The following is a 20860-nucleotide window of genomic DNA, read 5'->3' as shown; positions in this document are numbered from 1 at the left end:
CTGCTTTTGATATTATTATTATTGCAAAAAACAACCAAGAGGTGTATAAATTGTACAAAACAAATAAGTAAATAAATAAATAAAAACAACGGCAACAGATGTTTGGGGGACACCATGGGTGTTTACCCAGGGGGTGGGCAGCTGCCCCCTCCTAAATCAAGTAAATAAATAAAGACTTAACTAGAAGCAGAAAGATTGTAACAGATTTTTTTTCTGAGGTGTCAAAAGAAATGTAAATTTAAAACAACTGTGGTTGAGACATTTCATTCCGAATCTGCTAGACAGAGCGAGACAGAGGGTGGTGGCAGGTGGGTGTCCTGCCCCCCCCCCCCACATAAATCCTGGCTACGCCCATGGGGGGCCATCTGCCAGGGCTGCTTCAGCTGTGATTCTTGCATGGCTGGGGGGGGGTTGGACGAGTTGGCCCTTAGGGGACCCGTGCAAACTTATTCTAGTCTAACGCATGATAATAAAATAAAATAAAATTAATGATGCTGTGCAAAAGCCCATAAGGCAGCTTGCATCATCATCACCTAAAGCCAAGGGGAGGGCAGTGCCCAGCGGAGCCCCCTCTCTCCTATGGGGACCCTCGGCGCGTGTGCGAGAGGCGCCGGACCCGCTTCCCTCCCTCCTGCTCGGCTCCGACGGTTGCATCGCGGGCGGAGGCAGGGAGGCGCCGCCGGGCCTCCTGCCAGCGCCCTTCGCGCCTCTCCGGAGCTCCTCGCCGTTCCCCCCTCCAGCTCGGCGGCCAGATGGTAGGCTCCATTTAAAGCGCCCTCCCCGCCTTTCTCGGCGCTGCTTTCCCTGGGCGAGCGGCTGCCGCTGGCCGCGCCGCGTTGCAGGCGAGGAAGGGGGATCCAACAGGTCGCCTGCCCGGGCGGAGGTGCCCCGGTCCCCGGGAAAAGGCCCGCTCCCCAGCCAGCCAGCCGGCCAGCCAGCCCGCCCGGGGTGCGCGATGCGGCGTCTCTCGCGGCTCCTGAGCCTCCTGCCTTGTCCGTCCCGCAGGCCAAAATCCTGAGCATGATGGAGGGCAACCAGCAGCTGGCCCTGCGCATCGACGGAGCCCTCCAGGCGGCCGGCCAGGAGGTGAGCGCCTTGCGAGCCGAGCTGACAGCCACCAGCCGGAGACTGGCCGAGCTCAGCGCCTGCTCCGGCGCCGGAGGAGGAGGCGGAGGAGGAGGAGGCAGCGGCAGCAGCAGCAACAGCAGCCCCAACGCCACGGAGATGGCCGCGGCCGGCGGCGCCATGGAGAACAGCCAGCCCAGCCTGCAAGGTAAGCGGGGCTCTGCGCCCAGGCGGGGATCGGGGCCGTTTTGAGGAAGGGGTGGGGGATGGTCTCTTCCCATTAAGCTCCTTTTTTGAGGGGTCTCTTTTTTGGGGGTGGGAGACTAATGTGTCTTGAGCATGTGTCTTAAGGATGGGAGGGGAGGGGGTCGCTGATCACCTCCGAACATCCTCTCTCCCACCCACCCCTCTTTTTGCTCGGCTGACACCCAGCCGGGTCTTATGCAGGCTGACTCGGGAGTAAAGTGTTGTTCGTGGCAGTCCTGCTGGCAATCGCGCGTTGGGGTTGCAGGCGCCCCCCTTTGTGCAGTGGGGTTTATTTCTCAACTCTACCCCCCCACCCCAAACATACCCTGCAGAGAATTGCAGCCTAGCAGAACGATCCTCTGCTTTGCTTACTCCAGAGCAAAGCCCGGTTGCAGTCAGCGGCGAGTTAAGCGTGCGAAGGGATGCAGCTCTCTCTGCACGCCACCCCCCTTTGCAATTGCATACATGTGCTTGCACGGAAGTCAGTACCCCCCCCCCCAATGCTCAGCAAGACTTACTACCCAATAAGTCTGCGGAGGGTTGCAAACTAGGTTTGTGTTTGTGCAAACTTTGGATTCCACAAGGTCTTTTTCAACACCGCCGCCCCCCAATTCCTGTACATTATTTCCTGGAAGAATGCCTCCATTCTTGGCTTTCCCCTGGGTTTGTTACAATATCTTTAAACTTGCTTTAATTCCACTCCTGTTTGGAGTTTTCCCCACGGCTGTCCTTTTCTAGGGAGGCTGCAATTTATTGTTTGCATCTCTAATGTATTGTGGTAAGTTGCTGTTCACCCCCCTTCCTCCTCTTCCATCCTCACCTTGGATTTCATCCAGCTAAACAGTCTTTTTGCAAGAGAAACGTGACCCTGTGCTTTGCAGGGCGAATTGTGGTGCAGGGTTGTTTATGACTGCTCTCGCGAACCACCTTCCCTTTCTTCAGACTTCTGCAATAATGTTAAGAGAGGTGCTTTGCATTTGTACGAAGGAGGTGCTGTGTAGAGTGTCTGGACTGAAACAGGACAGAATTATTTGACACTAGGCTGTTCTCTCTGCCTGCCTGCCTGCCTGTCTCTTGTTGTATTCAATGGGAAAGATGGATCAATGGGCAGCCTTCAAAACTGGCACCTTGGAGAATATGGCCTTTGTCCAGCAGCTTTTCCTCCTGTGCTTATGCACGATGATGTCAGTGCTTTAAGAGGTGTGACAGCAGCGTTTCGGTGGCGTTCGGAGGCACGTTCTCCTGCTTTGTTTGCACCTTGGTCATCCGTAAAGGCAAATGTGAGCTGCTTTTGAAAGCCGCTCCAAACCTTGCAGTGGACCTGCTTAGACACAGGGAGTCCTGCAAATACCGTGTTGGAGTGATGATGTCATGATAGCATTTCTGGGGTGTGTGGCTCTGGTTAAGAGCAGAATCTTCCTTTGCTTTCCCCCACCCCCACCCCCAAATTAAATTGCTGGCAGAGAGTAATTAGTTTGAAATGCAGTTATCGAAATGGTAGGAATTTTAAGAATGCTTTCTTCTCTCTCCCCCCACCCCCCCTTCTCCATTTCAAATCGGCACTTCGTGTTTTCTGTTTGCTTTCCTCTGGTTTCCAGATTTGCCCCTCTGTTCACGTTCCAGTCAATATCCTGAATCTGATTCAGAAAGTGTGTTGTTGTCATTCCAATTTATTGGTTGTGAGAGGAGGGACAGGGAGAGTTAAGCAAGCCGGGCGACCTGGCATTGTGATGAAAGCAGCTTGATATGTGATGGTTTAAAAAAAAAAGTGCAAGAAAGAATAGGCAAACAGACAGATAGGTATGTGTGTTATAATGAGGAAATGGCTGGGAAAGTGGCTCTGGCGGGTCTGACTTCCCTGGTATAAAACAGCCGCTCCGCATTTCTGCATTCTCCCCCCTTGCTTGTGGAAATGAAATAAACTTAAGGAGACTTTGAAGCAGTGTGTCTTGTAAATTGCACAGGAATAGCTCTGCGATGTAACAAGGGGCTCTTCAGGCTGTTCAATGAGTGATTTATCCTCTTAATTTTTACATCAGAGTTAGGAAATGGGAGCTGAACGGCTCCTGATCATCCCTTTAGTATCTCTCTCACTTATTTTGTTGGATGGGAGGGAATCTCCCCCACCTCCCCATTATGCAATAGCGATGGAAGTCGTGGCTGGTTGTGACTCCTAAATCTGTTTCATTAATGTGATATGTCTAACCTGCTTTCCTGATGTTGAGGTATGTTCAGCTCTCCACTATGCCAGCTGCAGTCCGTACCCCTCACATTCCCACATTAAAACAGCTAGAATGTTTAAAAGTGTGTGGGTGCCCTCTGTGCCGCAGACAGGCTGGCTTCACTGATTATGAATTTCAACTTGCAAGGTGATCCTGGGTAGGTTCAGTCAGAATTCTGCAGTAGGACTGTATCTTAGTGGTAGATAGGATTGGCGGGGTGGGGAAGAGAATGTGGATTTAGTTTGCATTCAAGGCAAGCCTACCTAATCTTCACTTTCTGAAACAATGTGTGGTTTGAAACAGAGCCATCATCTGAAATTTGCACTTCACTGAATTTTGCAGTTGAGATCTCCAGCCAAGTATTGTGCACAAAGTGTGCTTAAAAATGCATAAATAAGTGAGAATGAATTCTATTAGGAGAAATTGCTCTGCAAAAAAATGGTTTATTGGGGGGAAATTGCATGTGCGCTGAAACATTGGTGGCTTTTCATTTTGTTGTTGTTAAAATCGCAAGCAGATGTGGAAGACTGGAGAACGGGACTCAAGATTGAGAGAATGCGAAACTGAAATTGGCCTATTTGCCCACCATACTGGCTGAACATCTGCTCTTTGAGCAGGAGGTTCCAGGTCCCAACATCTCCAGCTTCTTCAGGAAGGGCTAGAAATGTCCCCAGTCTGAAACGCTTCAATTCTGATCCCTAGACAGTATTGAGATAGATGGACCAGCATGCTGCCTTCCTAAGAAGTAACATCCACTGAATTTGGTGAGATGGCCTCCCAAATGAGTGTTCAAGGCATGGCAGTCTTGGGTGGCAACCTGTCAGTGGTGTAGCATGAAGTGCAGAGGTTGAACCAACATTTGCAAAAATGTACAATTCTGTTAATCACTCACTCACTCACTCACTCACTCATGCATCCAGACCTGGCCTGTATCTAAACATGGCCGATGTGGTACCCTCCCAGTGATGTTGGACTACTGACCACTGGCCATATTGATTGGTGCTAATGAGAGTTGGGATCTAACTGCATCTTTAAGGTATCATGCTGGCTACCCCTGATCTAGACTAATGAAGCCTGATTGCTGTGAGTAGGGTTGAGAGTGTGAGCCTGGGTCTGTTATGTGTTGTGTGAGAAAGGATATATGTGCACTGCCTGACCTCTGTAGAAACTACAAATTCCGCCTCTCCTTTGCATCCACCTTGCATACAGAAGGGAACGGGGACTCTAGGTGCAGTGATCTCTCCTTCCCATAGCCAAGGTGCACTCACACACGAAAGCTAAGCTCATTTGGGATGGTGTTTGCCAAAAGAAGAAAACCAAGCTGGGAAACATGGTGGCTCAGGCAGCACACCTGGACCAGCCAGAGGAAGCCCTCCAAAGTTTATCATAAATGTATATATCTGCCAAGCAGGATATTCCCAGTGGGCACCGCTGAATTATGAAGAAGTCAACGCTTTTTATGTATACAAGTGGAAGTCTTGTTACAGCTGCGTAACATGTAACTGTGGTCTGATAGATTGAGGGTTCCCAAGTCCCAGCCTTTTTGGCATGGCAACCCATAAGTCCAAATTTACTTGCTATGGCGACCCAACAATTTATTGTCGCATGAATTTTGAATCTGAGACCTTCACTGCTTCCAGCTGCCAGAGAGCAGTTCCCAAGTGTTAATGTAAGACTTCAGCCTTTCTGATGTTCAGTGACAAGTGTCAACACAGCATTGCACCATGCCAACAAGACAAAAGTTGTAAAAGGCATTCCTCATGCAAATGATGGATTGCAAGGAACAATGCTTTGGGTTCTCTGATAAAACCTGTGACCCATTTGCACAGGTTTTGCGAGCCACATGTGGGGGAATGCTGCGATGCACCACTTGGACTGCTGGTCTAGGTCAGGCATATGCAAACTATGGCCTTCCAGATGTTTTGAGACTACAATTCCCATCATCCCTGACACCTGGTCCTGTTAGCTAGGGATGATGGGAATTGTAGTTCCAAAACATCTGGAGGGCCAGAGTTTGCCTATGCCTGGTCTAGGTAAAATTTGCACAAGAACCCCATACAACCAACTACCCAGAAGCTCCCTCTTGAGTTCAATGAGATTTACTCCCAGGTAAGTATAGGTTTGCAGCATAAGTCTGTGTAGGGAATGAGTGAGATGATTGACTTCCTGTTGGCTTCTGCTGATTGTGCTTTGTGAACATCTGAATAGCTTGAATTTAATTTACAACTTGCAGAGCTAGATCCTGGTGTGTGAATACAGTGCATTTTTGGTTTAGAGTTTGTTGCTGTTGATTGCATTATTTGCCTTTACAAAACGTGTATCATATATAGTAGGTGATTCAGCATCATCTGGGGCCAGTCCTACCATTAGATAAGACTGGGCAACCTGCTTCAACTGGCAGATTTGTTCTACTCTTAGAAGTGTTTCTTAAAAGGCAGATAATTTATTATTATTATTCCCGCCCATGAACATTATGTCAACATGCAGGTAATACAAAATAGTTCATAATATATAGCTCGCACAATCAAGTCTATGTTTGTGTGAAAAAGATTTTCAGTCCCTGTTATCAAAACCTTTTGAAATATCTATCACAGTGCATCAGAAGGTGAAATTTAATCCTCTCCCCACCCCACCCCACCCTGCCTAACTGCAGCATGGTTTTTGTTGCAGTTGTGTAGGGGGTAGGGTAAAATTTTCTTTATGCATTGTGTTGGCAGAGAAACATCTCCCTGCCCCGACATGTCCCTGTACAGTGGTACCTCAGGTTAAGAACTTAATTTGTTCTGGAGGTCCATTCTTAACCTGAAACTGTTCTTAACCTGAGGTACCACTTTAGCTAATGGGGCCTCCCACTGCCGCCACGCTGCTGCTGCGCGATTTGTGTTCTCATCCTGAAGCAAAGTTCTTAACCCAAGGTACTATTTCTGGGTTAGTGGAGTCTGTAACCTGAAGGGTCTGTAACCCTAGGTATCACTGTAGTTAAAGGGGTGGGGGACCCACAGTGTGATTGCAAGTGTTTCATTCAATTAGTGCTATTGTATCCATCCATTTTGTTACAATAGTGTTATGAAACAAAGTACATATTTTTTAGGAACAGCAAACTCTGTATACATGTTTGCGGGTGTGGGAAACATAAGAGACTTCTGCTGTACCACATCTCTGCCTAGGGAGGCCCTATGAGATGGAGACTATGCAATGTTTGGTGAAGTGCAAACATGTGTTCCCCAGACATGACGGAGGGGTCTCTTCCCTCGGCCCTTTCCCCAAATGAAGGAGGAGGAACTGATGGAAGCTAGGAGAGAGGTTTCTCAGTGCCATAGCAACTGTTGTGCAGGTCACAGGTTCAGCCCCTGGCATCTCCCAGTATGGCTGGGAATGGTTCCCCTGAAACAACCGGAGAACCACTGCCAATCAATATGGACGGTACTGAGCTGAATGGACCACACGTATCTACAGTCTGAACCAGGCAGATAACCACAGCACAGAACACTCTCCAGCAGATGCCCATCTGATTTGTAGGTGGAGATGCATTGGCACCTAACCGTTCTAGCAGAGAGCGACTCTCCTCTTGCTGTGTTTTCCCATTTGCAGTCTGAATGGAGGGTACAAATTCATAGAGGATAGGGCTGCCGATGGCTACTAACCCTGATGACCATGTTCTAACACTGACAGAAGCAGTAATGCCTTTGAATGCCCGTTTCTCAGAATCACAAGTGGGGAGAATGCTGTTTTACTTGGGTCCTGCTTTGTGTGTCTCTCATTCCGACCCAGAAACTCCAGCGGGTTCAGAATGCCGCGGCAAGACTACTTACGGGGTCCTTGCCACGGGATAACATTCATCCAGTGCTACATCAGCTGCACTGGCTCCCGGTGGAGTACAGGGTCAGGTTTAAGGTGCTGGTTCTAACTTTTAAAGCCCTATACGACCTGGGACTTGTCAGTACGCCTTTGAGCCGATGCCAGCTACTGGGCTCAACAACTGGTTCTGCCCCAGTTCAGGCAAACTGGAGCACTTCCAGAGACCTTCCACTCCTGGAAATTAGGTCTAAGTGCACTGGACCCACAACTGTGAGTTGTGAGCAGCAAATTCAGCAGAGTATGAACAACACAGAAGAAAGCTATGAAGCATAACTTCTAATAGCTGCTACAAACTAAACACTAAAGAGCTACTGGCTTGCCTGAGTGTTACAGCTCTCACTCAGCCATCTAATCACTGCATAGATAACACTCAGACTCCCTACAGAGTCAGGCAGGAGCAGAAGAAGTGAAGAGCAGTTTCCGCCCCCTCCTTTCTGAAAAAAATCAGGAGATTCTTGCAATGGGAGGGGGTGAAAATATCCACAGGACCCTCATACCTACGGGACTGCCTCTCCTGGTATGCCCTGCGGAGGACCCTACAGTCCGTAACCAATAACATCTTGGAGGTCCTGGGCCTCAAGGAGGTTAGACCGGCCTCAATCAGAGCCAGGGCCTTTTTGGCCCTGGCCCCAGCCTGGTGGAATGCCCTGCCGCAAGAGACCAGGGCCCTGTGGGACTTGGCATCTTTCTGCAGGGCCTGCAAGACAGGGCTGTTCCTCCAGGCCTTTGGTCGGGGCCTAGTCTGACCCCTCTCCTCCTATAAGACCCTATATATAAGAGGCCTCTCTAACTCCTCTCACCGGCTCGTATAAATAGCTGAGCCTGGTGAGTACCTAAGGTTCCCAACCCCTATAGTCATAATTTGATGGTTGCCTTCTGATCTTATTTGATTTTAAGATGTATTTCAGTCAATTGCTGAATTTTATGTTTTAATGTATTTATATTTTGATGTTAGCTGCCCTGATCCTGGTTATGGCTGGGAAGGGCAGGATATAAATAAAATTTATTATTATTATTATCATTGGAGGACCTGGTTGGGCACTGTGGGGACAGTATGTGCTGGACTAGATGTACCTTGGCACTGATCCAGCAGGCTCTTCTTATGTTCATACCTTCCCTCTAGCCCAGTGGTTCTCAACCTGTGGGTCTCCAGATGATGTTGGACTACAACTCCCATCATCCCTGAGCTCTGGCCTTGCTAGCTAGGGGTGATAGGCATTGTAGTTCAACAACATCTGGGAACCCACAGGTTGAGAAAGGCTGCTCTAGCCCCTTTCTGGCTAAACTAGACAAATCCCAGTTGTAGCTCATGGGTTGCTACTCGCATCCTGTTGTACTCCACCTCCCATCAACCCCAGCCAACATGGCCAGAGAAGATGGGAGCTGCAGTCCATCTGAAGTTTGCCACTTTGGCTGCTCCTGGACAATGCTGAGCTCGATGGCCCATTGGTCTGAAAGCAGCTTCCAGTGTTTCAGAAAGCCATTGCTACTTCCAGCAAGATTCAACGTACATCCTTGCTTGGATCTGTGTTCCTTGTTGAGTAGGGTCTCACCTAATGGTGGCTTGGCTTGGGACGTCCAAAGGTCTTCGTTTCAGCATTGCACCCTTTGTTTTCAATGCTGTGTCTGTGTGCATGCAGTGTGCACACAGTACATGTGTATGAGCATCTTGTGTGGCCCCCTCCCTCTTTGCCTGCAGGCTGCATTCCCCTCACCCTCTTCCTTCCCATCAGCTGTGCTTGCATCGCCAATGCTCGTCAGTGCAAATTGATTTAGAGATTCGTTTAGGGGATTCGTTCCATCAAAGTTGTAATATTTAGCCATTTCCAGCGAGCGGGGAGTTCTAGCCATTTAAACAAACTAATCTAACATCAAATGTGTTTAGTGCGCCGTCAGGATTTGCCCAGCAAATATTAGGCCTCTGCTTTGTAAACAGGTGGGCAAGTCAGGAACTGGGGTCTGTGGAACTATTGCAGAATAACTGGAGTTGGTTTTCTGTGTGTGTGCATATGTAAAACCAATTAGCATTCCATAAAATGGTGGCAGGATCTGGTTCCCAACTCACTGTGCATCTCTGGGAATAGATTCATATGGGCAGGGGGTACCTCCTTCCCCTCTCTGAAGTCATCGTGTTGGAACCAATCACAATATATAGGGCAGCAATCCCCACCAGTGGTCAACACATTTTAGCTGGTCAACCCAAATATTGTTCTTGCCAAAGGGCAAGGCTTGACCTCTGAGCTTGTCCTCCACTAAGGCTGATCCAAGCCATTTTATAGCCTGAAGCAAAGGGCAAGATAGTGCTGCCCTCCCTGTTCCACATACAAGACTGACAGTTGATTTTTTCTTCAATGCTAAAGTTAGGGACAGTTTCCTCCACTGTAAAGGTAAAGGTAACGGTACCCCTGACCGTTAGGTCCAGTCACAGACAACTCTGAGGTTGTGTGCTCATCTCGCTCTGTAGGCCAAGGGAGCCGGCGTTTGTCCGCAAAGAGCTTCCGGGTCATGTGGCCTGGCCAGCATGACTAAGCCGCTTCTGGCAAACCAGAGCAGCGCACGGAAACGCCGTTTACCTTCCCACCGGAGTGGTACCTATTTATCTACTTGCACTTTGATGTGCTTTCAAGCTGCTAGGTGGGCAGGAGCTGGGACCAAACAACTGGCACTCACCCCATCGCAGGGATTTGAACCTTCTGATCTTCTGATCGGCAAGCCCTAGGCCAGGGGTAAGCAACCTTTTTCAACCATGGGCCGGTCCACCGTCCCTCAGATCATGTGGTGGGCCGGACTATATTTTGAAGGAGGGGGAAAGAACAAATTTCTATGCCCCACAAATAACCCAGAGATGCATTTTAAATAAAAGGACACATTCTACTCATGTAAAAACACACTGATTCCCAGACCATCCGTGGGCCAGATTGAGAAGGCGATTGGGCTGCATCTAGCCCATGGGCCTTAGGCTGCCTACCCCTGCAGTAGGCTCTGTGGTTTAGACCACAGCGCCACCCACGTACCTTTCCTCCACTGTACCTGAGGCTAAAAGGATAGCTTAAATGGTGCAGTTCATGGAGTGTATGCAGCTGGGTCCTCCAACACCTGCCCATCACCTCTGGCTCTCACTTGACCACCACCACCCTGCCACAAGTCCTGCTGCCTAAGGTGGCTGCTCCACTCTGCCCAATTGTAGAGACAACCTTGGCCACATTTCTGAAATGCTGCGTGAGATTAGAGGAAAATCTGCTTTAGTGCCACAGTTCCCCACCCCAGTGACTACAGACTACAGGAATCTACAGACTACAGACTACACTCATTTGCAGGGGGACTGGCTGAAAAAACATGACCCTTTCATTGCACAAAGGTGCTTCAGTTTGTTTAAGGGAACCAAAATTTGATGCCTACGATGCAACCACTAAGTCCCATTTTGCATTTTCTCTGTGCAACGGTCTTGTGAGGTAGGTTAGACTGAGGCAGGAAGTGGGCAAAAACAATGAAGAGTTAAGTGAGTTAAAAATGTGGAACTGCACATACTGAGGGTATTTTCTTTTAGGTTATAAAGTTTGGCAAAATGTTTTTGTTTGTGCTCTGCTGAGAGTTGTGAAACAGCAGTTCTCAGAGTATTTGTAGTAGTATATAAATGTTCCATCATGATAAATTTGTTAGACTTGAAGATAGCACAAGACTTATTTTGTGGTACATTATTTCACATGTTCTTTCTAGGAGAGGGACTGCTATTTTGGAAAGTGCACCAGAGCCCCCAGCCACTTTAATCTGGCCTTGGTGCCCCCAAACACATAGAAAGGCGTCCATAGCTTTTATCCTATTGGAACAAAATTAATTGCCACACACTGATTGACTGGCTCAATGGAAGTTTTCAGCCGTAATTTTTATCACCCACTTTTTCCATATTGCTTCTTCGCATGCACATTTTAATTTTATTTCCCAAATTAAGCAAACTGCACATACATAATATATCTGCTATGTAAAGCGAGAGACAGAATCTCTGCCACCATTTGCAGAGAATAAAAACAAACAAAATATCAGCAGTTGACTGTATTTTGAAGCCAGAATCAAATGGGAAGAGTTCAAGAAATAAATAAAATAAATCCCAATCATGTTCTGTCCAGAGTTCTGAAAATGATGGGGATCAAACATTGTAGGTGTTTTGCCAACTTATATTGCATTGTCCTAGAATCATAGAATCGTGAAGTTGGAGGGAATGCAGGAAAATGTAATTCAGAGGAGGGTGTCTAACTCGGTGGTGGAGACATCTGTGTTGCATGTAGAACAGGGGTAAAGGACTTGTGGTTCCCCAGTTATTGCTGAACGACCACTCGCATCAGCCACAATGAGCACAGCTATGAGCTGTAGTTGAAGAACATCTGGAGGATCAAAGGTTTTTCCAAACGTCGTAGAGAATAAACCTGAGATCTTCTACATAGGGTTAAGGAGCTGGTGATGGGGGAAAGACCTTTCTCTGAAGAGCCACTACCAGTCAGGTTAGATTGATGGAGAAGAACCAATGCTGTAGGGCTCCGGCGCTCATCGGGTCCAGTCTGTATGGTCAATGGTCAGGAATGATGGGAGCTGTAGTCCTGGAAGTAGATGGACCAACAGCCTGACTCTGTTTTAAGCCACCATCGTATGTCTGTAGTCATCTCTTGGTGCCAGCCCAAATTGCCGGGAGCATAATTGGAAAGTGTTTTGACAGAATAGACACAGAATCATGTGGTGTTATTGCAGGAACTCGCAGGCAGACAAACTCACAAAAGCCTCTTGTATACAGTTAACAAGAAGGAAGTTTGCGTCGGTCCCTCCTTCCTATTTATTATTTTTTAACCTAACTTATTTGCAATTTTATTCAGTATCAGATTTCACAAGTTTTGTGGGGGGTGGGGTGGGAAATGATTCTTTGTGTGTTTGTATGTGTGTGAGTGCACACACACAAATTGTTTTTCTGTTTCCTCTAAGGATCGCTTTAAAAGGATCAGGTTTGCTCCGTGAGAAGCGGTAATTTGATGAACGACTGGAAAGATCAGATTCCTTTGGATGCATTAGCCAGTCAGAAAAAAAGTGAAAACAATAGAATTCCTCAGTTGTATTATCTGAATAGCAGAAGGTCTTGTTTGCTGTCTGAGGACCAACCGGCGGTAGTGGTGGAAACCTCTTTGCTTTTTAGTTAGAAGATAATCTTAACATGTATTGTACAAAATTGTCAGCAATTTAATGCTGGTACTTTCAGGGAGAGTGGAGGAAAACCCTTTTCTGTGTGGTCCCAGAAGTGCTTTTGCGAAGGATCCGTTTCAATGTTCGACTTGCAGCTTAAAAAAAGAAAGAAAAAACAGTCTAAAATGAGAGGGGAGAGGTGCAGGAAAATGTGATGGCAAAATAGAGTGAGGAAGGAGTTGAAGCCCAAATATAGTGTTTTGCTAAGGGCCAACTTGTCAGAATTGGCCGCTTGCCAACTCCTGATAAACAGGGGTAGTTCAGGATATTTGGCCACCTGAGGCAAAACAGAAAATGGCACCCCCACCTCCTTCGCCTGTCACGGTCTGGTTGGATGAGGAAGAGTGGTGGGAGGCACTTGCCCAACAGCCCCCAGGAAGGGCACAGAAGATGACGACTTAGATCCCGGATCCTGGTGGTGGTATACTGGCCACACCTCAGAGGAGGGGACAAGCTGGGAGGTACTAGAAGCTGAAAGCATGAGGGATCATGGAGAAGCCAAAGCAGGGAGGTGGCCCAGCACAGCACAGGGTGATGAGGTTCCTAGTTTGTATGCAGGCTCCAACAGATACGTCAGAGGGGAACCAGACGTACATCTCTCCCGCAGCACCAACAGGGCAGGCTCTGTTGAAGGCTCTTGGACCCCACTGGCTTCCAGAACGTGAAGGATGTTACATGTTGCTGAGCAATGGGCCAGGCAAGCACAGAGAGAGGCTCCAGCTTCTCGCCATAGCAGAAGATTACAGGCGTGGAGCCCTGACTCAGAGGGAAGAAGAAGAAGAGGAGTTTGGACTTGATATCCCGCTTTATCACTACCCTAAGGAGTCTCAAAGCGGCTAACAATCTCCTTTTCCCTTCCTCCCCCACAACAAACACTCTGTGAGGTGAGTGGGGCTGAGATACTTCAGAGAAGTGTGACTAGCCCAAGGTCACCCAGCAGCTGCATGTGGAGCAGCGGGGAAGCGAACTCGGTTCACCAGATTACGAGTCCACCGCTCTTAACCATTACACCACGCTGGCTAGAGAGCAAAGGAGGGCCTGCACACTAGTTTGAGCAACTTCTTCATGGGGGGTGTTAGGGTTTGAGCTTGCAGCCAAACCACCTGGTGCTATGACTGCAAGCTCAAACCCCAACAGGGGGTTGCCTTTATGACCTTCCTTGTATCCCCCCCCCCACTTTCCTTAATAAAGAAACTAATTGCACGTTAGCCTCACGTCTCCCTCTCAGACCTGTGAATGACCTGATCTTCCTGTCCACCCCTTGACACTGCCGCTGCTGCCGCCACTGCCTGATGTGATTGGAGGAGGCCCAGGGAAGTCCCGGCATGCAACAGGGGAATCAAAAGGAGGCCAGAGGAGGAGGTAGCAGCAGTGGGCAACAAGTTCAGGGGCAAGTTGTTCCCAGATTTGAAGCCCTTCCCAGCTGTCCCCAGCTTGCCTCACCGCACTTCATGAGCAGGCCAGACCTTTTGCAAAGAGTGGGGAAGGAGAGAAATTGCAGCAAGGGTTGGGGTGGGAGCAGAACTCCCCCCAGCCAATCTTTGTTTTCTCCCTGAAATCACTTAGGTGTATGCATGCAGATCCTGCTTCTGACACCCGGTGGGATGGAAAAGGTTTCATTTCTGAACGAAATAATAAAAATAATGACTCATAAAATTAATATAGAAGCATAATAGGTTCATACAATGTCAGCCAAGATGGGTTGCTTAAAAGTTGTAATTCTCATGTGCCCTGGGCATGAGTCAAAAGTAAGATTCTGTTCTGGTTGCTGTTGCCAATTCCTTCTTTCCCAATAGTCCCAGGCCACAGATCATAATCTCACCCAACTCTTGCATTAAAATCACCCAGGAGGATAGTTTTATCCCCCTTAGGTGTCTCTGATAGGATGGCATCCAGCTGAGAATAATAATAATAATAATAAAATGTCTTCATTGGCATCCAGTATTAGTGCATAAGCACTTAAAATTGTGGTTGGTTTTGGTGAGTTTTATTTGAAGGGTTGAAAGTCGCTCATTAATGCCAGTAGGGACTTCTGACAAGAGCTTCACAAGATCGTTTTCAATAGCAAAGCCTACTCCATGTATTCTGCATTCTTGTTCAGGTAGACCTTTCCAGAAGAATGTGTAGCCTCCTTTTTCTCCCTTCAGTTGTCCCTCTCCTGCTCTTTGAGTTTCTTGAAGCACGGCAATATCGATGTTAAAGTGTCGCAACTCTCTTGCAATGATGACAGTCTTGCGTTTGGGACGTTATCTGTGTTGTCCAACAAAGTCCATATATTCCATGTTCCAAAGATCAATTGTCTTTTACGGCCGCTGGGTGGTGACCCCACTGGGCGTGGTAATCCAGTCAGGGAAAAGGGGAGGCAGACTATGTTTAGGGCACCTTGTCCAGCCCCTCCCCCTTTTTGAGGTGAGCAGAGTGGATCCTAAATAGGGCTGCTCAGTAATGGATAGAGCTGCCGAGCTGCTCAACTGCCTCATTCCTTGAGTCAGAGCGACTGAATCTGTATCCACCACCCATGTACTGGTTCATGACTAGGGGCTTCCAGATTTCACAGTCCTGCCCCCGTTACCATTTGCTGATCGCCATGGGACTTTTGGGGGTTTAAGTTTGGAATGGGTTTTTGGAAGACGCCTGTGTGTGAATTTGTTTTATGTGTGTAGATCAGTGCACGCTGACCAACGCATAGTCTTTGCAGTAAGGCTCTATTCTGATGGCATGAGTATCACGACGACTCATAGGTGCTTATTTGCTGCAGCCTTTATCCAACTTCACAGCTGTTGTAACATACAGCTTGTTACCTTCCACCTGTTCTGCCGTTGAGGACTTCTTGGATGATTCTTTGTCTAGCTCCTCCCCCTTGACCTTACCGCCTTGGTACAAGTCTTCCAACAGTTTCACTCACAAGGATCATAGGAACATTCAAGCTCACACACCACGGCAAGGCATAGCTGTCAACATTTTCCCTTTTTTAAAGGGAAATTCCCTTATTCCGAATAGGATTCCTTGCAAGAAAAGGGAAAAGTTGACAGCTATGTGGATCAGAAATATAGGCATTTTATCCAAGCAGGGCCTTGGTCTGAGTATTTATAAACTCATGTGATTTTTGCATAGGGTTCCATCAAAAATGACATCAGAGATCATGGCATGCTAAGTTTCCTCCATGCGTCTTCATGACACCCCATCACTTTAATGTCCAAAACCAGCTCAGAGTCACAGAGAGATTGGTTCTATGCTGTGGAAGGTTTCCTTAATCGATGAATGACGGGTCATTCTGAAATTACTTTCGGTAGCGCTTTCTGCCTGGGAATGTTCTTTCGTGGTGGCAAGTAGGTGGAGCAGCCAACCCCAACTTTAAATATCCCCTGTCTATATTTTTAATCAGATAATTGTGTCAATTAATGCTTTCAGCCTTAATTATGACTCTCTTTTCTGTTTTGCTTACCAGTTCAGCAGAGAACATGCATACATGGCAATTGTTCGCTTTAATCTGGGAGTCGGCTGCCAGCATCCGTTACTACCTGCAGCTTCAAACAGCCAACACCTTAATTAGCTAAGTTTGCTGAGCACTTTGAAGATATAAAGCCCCATAAATGGTGTGTGTGTGTGTGTGTGTGTGTGTGTGAGAGAGAGAGAGAGAGAGAGAGAGAGAGAATATGCATGTTCTTACTGACATTTGTGATGGTTATTTTAGGTTCTTTCCGATGTAGGTTTCACTTTTTGCCCGTTTGCTTCTGGCTTTCAGCCAGAGCACCATTGGCTGCAAGTCTTTCAGCGTAAAAAGTGTGAGATAAAGTATGCTAAATGAGCAGAGTGTGTGTGTGTGTGTGTGAGTGTGTGTGTGTGTGTGTGTGTGTGTGTGTGAAAGAGAGGGGAGAGCAAGCAAGAGAGAAGCAAGGGTTAGGAGGAAATTAGCTGCTGTTGCTCTCCTGGAATACTTTAGGGATACTCTTAGCATTTTGCAGCTTCATTAGCATCAGGGGTGCACTTAAGCCACAATTAGATGCTCCTGGAGATGTGTCACTGAAAACTTCACTCCCCACCTCTCCTACAGGGGTTGGCTACCTGTGGCTCTTTCCTGTCTTCCATGCATCCTTTGGCCTCGTTTCATGTGGAGGGCAAAATGGGGGAAAGAGGGGTGGCAGGAAGAGAAAGTGGGTGGCACAGAGAAAGAGAGGAGGAGGAGATAGGGAATGGGGCAGAAGGAAGGGAAAGAGGTAGCACAGGGTGAGAGGAACAGGACGAGGGAGAGAGAAATAAATGTGACTGCCCACTGCAGATCATTGTGGGGGAATGTGGCCCTTGACAGAACAAAGCTTGCCCCATTGTAGTAAGGTAAAACAGAATGTATGGATTTGTGTGTGAGGTTCTCCCCACTCCCACCCTGAGTGTGTCCCTTCATTGACCGCCCCTTGCAGCACAGAAACTTGCAATGTGGTGAAGTCACGTTAGGCATTTTGAAAATGCTCAGTGCAGACAAAGTGGATGGACTCCCCCCCCCACCTCCTGCTCATAGTGCTAGAACTCAATGTTTTTTTGGGGGGGTCATCCAGTACACCCCCACACACACTTACACACGCCTCAAACCATCAAAAAACCCACCAAAGCAATGAAGGACAGGGGAAAGAAAGTGCTTCATGCAGCGTGTCATGAAAACTGTGGAACTCTCACCCACAAGACGGTGGTGATGGCTGCCATGGATGGCTTTGAAAGAGGATTAGACGAATTCACGGAGGACGAGGCTGTGAACAGCTGCTAGCCACAATGGCTATGTTCTACCTCCACTGATGCCTAGGAATGGTGATGCCAGTTTTGGGGGGTCACAAATGGGGAGGAAGCTGCTTTACATGGGTCATGTTTTGAGACTTCCCATGGGAAAGAACAGGATGCTGAACAATTCTGGCCTGATCCAGCAGGCTCTTCTTGCTTTCTGAGCATGTCAGAGAGAGACAAGAGACAGAGAGAATGAAGTTTTACAGGGCTGTTTCCCCCGCCCTGCCCCATCGACACTCAACATCCTCCATAATGTTTGACTTTAGCTTTCCTCAGCCTGGCGCCTTCCAGATGTTCGGGACAACGTCTTCAATCTTTCCCCACAGCACACTGCTGAGACAATTTCTCTTATCCCAAAATGATCACGAAGGAGCATATTAGTGCGACTGTCAGTTGTGCCGTGTGGATCGAAGCAGAGCATACTCCTGTGGATTTGGGTGTGCGCACACTTAGAAGGAGGGGAAAAAAACCCCACATCAAAAGAGCAGCATCGATACAGCATGGTGCTGCTTTGTACCGCTGCATCTTAAAATTCCGTTCTCATCATTTCCGTGTTGACAGTGGAGGGAGCAAGACGAGAGCTTCTGATACTGCCACTGTGTCGCAAATTCCCAGCATTGGTGATCTGACAAATGATGTATGTTTTAGAGCGAGCCTGCAATTACCTTTCTATAGGACGGCCTGATGAATCGGCTGATCTGAAGCTGCTCTTGCCAAACACCTGGAGAAATGCCTATTCTTCTGGAGTGGTGGCTGTCATTGCTAAAAATCTGATACTGCGGAGGCCGCTGGAGAAGCTGGGGGATCTTTGGTGCGCTAATGAAAAGGTAGACACCAGCCAGTGACGTCTGGTGCCCATTGGGACAGGTAGGCTGGACTGCAGGGAGACCAACAGTAGGGGGGAGCCAGAGCTAATTACAGGCAGAGCCAGTTGTATCCCCATCTTCCTCCTTGCTGACCTGTACAGGGACAACACTGAGACTAAGGAGGAAGCAGCTGACAGGCAAGGCCACTCCTGGGACGGGTTGCAAGTAAGAAGGCAAGGCAAGCGGGGGCTGGTTGAGGCTGGTGGGGCAATGCCCCATTCTCCCTAACGGCTCAGCCTCTTACCAATTTGGTGGGTTGTATTCTGTTTAGTCCTACTCAGAGTAGACTCATTGGAATTCATATTCACGACTCACTTAAGTACAGTCATTTCACGGAGTCTGTTCTTAGATGGATATAACCCATTTAGCGTTTTTCTTCCTTTGAAAGCAGAATTTGAGAGGACATGGATAGCTCAGTTTCTGGAGCATCTTAATCTTGGGGTCGTGCGTTCGAGTCCCACATTGGGCAAAAGATTCCTGCATTACAGGGGGTTGGACTAGATGGCCCACATGGTCCCTTCCAACTCTACAACTTTGTGATACTACGGAAAAGCTAAAAACGTATATCAACCTTTGCCAGCTGTGGTTCCCTCCCCTTGCATGTTACTTCAATGCCTACAAGGCTGATGAGTGTTGAAGTCCAGCTAATCCCGCCATATGACCCTTCTTTTTATAGAGGGTATTTACTAATGTCAAATAATTACACGGATACATAATTCTTTCTAACAAAATTTGCTGCTTTGAGACAAACAAATTGGCATATTCTGATATATCCTATCTAAACACAAACTATTATAATGGACGTCACTTTTTTACACAAATAACACTCGAAATATAATTAAAAGTTCAGTGCATTAAGACAAAAGCTAAATGGTTCAACACATCTGTTATCTACTGGTTTTCCTTCTTTTACTTTGTATATGAAGGTAGTTTCATTGTAGATGCCACATCCCAAATCCTCAGCAACCTGGCCAGTCTTCTGACCAGGGTATTGGGTTGGGAAAGGTTTGTACAGCTTGGAGGCAAGGTTCTGTGGATCAGGACTTTGATGTAAAGACAGAAATATGCCCCCGCCATCGGAGACGATCCATAGCTCAGTTGCATATGTTACATGCAGAAGGCGCCAGGCTCAATCCCCAAATAATTGCTGTTCAGGATTCCAGCCCTATCAGTCCCTATTGACAATACTGAGCTAGGAAGACCAGTGGTCTGACTTAGCATAAGATTGTTTCCTGTTCCAGGGATACATTTGTTTAGGAGGATCTCAAGGAGTGGAATTTTACTTTAGTTTTGCTAGTGTCACAGGTATGTACTGGAGGGTGTGCTTTGCCCGCAGCAGGTTCAAGGTTCAAACTCTGGCATCTCTAGGTCATGCTGGGAAAGCCCCATCTGAAATCCTGGAGAGCACCATCCAGTCAATGGAGCTAGATGGACTCATGGTCCAGTTTGATATATGGCACCTTCGTGAATGTGGTTGAACCTGCTTTTGGATGAGTCTGAAAGAGTGTCATGGGCTGGCTGGATGCAGAGAATTGGTTGGAGGCACCAAGTGGGGAACCCCAAGGGAAGAAGGCTGAGAGCCTGGGGAGTGGTGGTGGAATGATGATGAGTGGTCAGAGGGAGAAGAGGGAACAGACCGGGGGGAGGAGGTGTTGGAAGCGGAGGAGGCAACAGGGTTTAGTGAGCAGGAAGAAGAAGGGGCAGAGAGCAGTCCTGGTTCAGAGGCTGGAGAGGAGGGGAGCCAGGAGACCAAGAGAAGGAAGGCTGCTGAAGAATCTGGGGAGCCTCCGCCTCCTGCTGTGAGCTGCTTCCCTCCTCTCTGGTCTCTTGGAACACACAGAGAAGTGGAGAGGGTGGAGCAAAAAGAGACAAGATGAAGGAGCCTTAGGATGTTGGGGAAGGAAACAAGGGAGGAGCCTTAGAAAGTAGTGGCAAGGCAGGGACCTTCAGTCCTTGCAAGTGCCTCATTGCACCTTCTGGAAAGAGTTGCTGTGCTCACTAGGCTGTTTTGTTTCTTTGAATAAATGTTTCTTTGATTAAAGAGTTAAGTTCAGAGTGTTGCTGCTGTTATTACTACTACTACTACTACTACTACGATTACGATCTTCACCTGTCTCCAGCTCCTGACGGTGGCTTGTTAGGGTGGGGGTGAAGTATGGCCCCAACCACAATCCAGGTGTTACGTTGCTATGGTTAAGAAAGTGAGAGTAGCCTTCAGAGTGGCTCTGACAATAGGACAATGGGCCCTGTGCAGGATGTTGCAATAACTCACTGCAATTAGTGTGTGTGTGTTTTCAGTGCCTAAGTGCTCCCATCATGTAAGGTCATCAGCAGTTGGGAAGCCTCGTAACAGAGAGCGAAAATTTAATTTGCTCTCCAAGCGAGGAGTGGTGGGGGAGGGGGGAGGAATACAGGAAAAGATGCCTTTCATGCCAGCTGCCTCTTTGACATGTTGTGTTTCCTTGCCAAGCACAAGATCCAGAGAATAGTTCTGTCAGTGATTTGATCGGCTCCCCCCCCCCCCCTTTTTGGAATGTACCTCCTTAAGCCTAGATCTGAGCTACCTTTAATATGGAGAATACACATTCATGAAACAGCTCCCTTATG

General features: G+C 47.9%; 1 protein-coding gene across 1 annotated transcript in view; it reads left to right on the top strand.

Moving 5' to 3' along the window:
* Nucleotides 1-801: 801 nt before the first annotated feature.
* The window catches only part of KAZN (kazrin, periplakin interacting protein), a 212397-nt gene continuing 192338 nt past the window's right edge, over nt 802-20860 (top strand). The window contains exon 1 of the mRNA XM_081201606.1: nt 802-1273. Coding sequence (XP_081057732.1) covers nt 1021-1273 — 253 coding nt within the window. The 5' untranslated portion in view covers nt 802-1020. The remainder of the gene's footprint in view (nt 1274-20860) is intronic.

The sequence above is a fragment of the Podarcis bocagei genome (genome assembly GCF_964188305.1).
Source record: "Podarcis bocagei genome assembly, chromosome: 7".
Lineage (NCBI taxonomy): Eukaryota > Metazoa > Chordata > Lepidosauria > Squamata > Lacertidae > Podarcis > Podarcis bocagei.
Note: the sequence above shows the minus strand (reverse complement) of the source record. Positions and strands in the feature narration are given on the sequence as shown.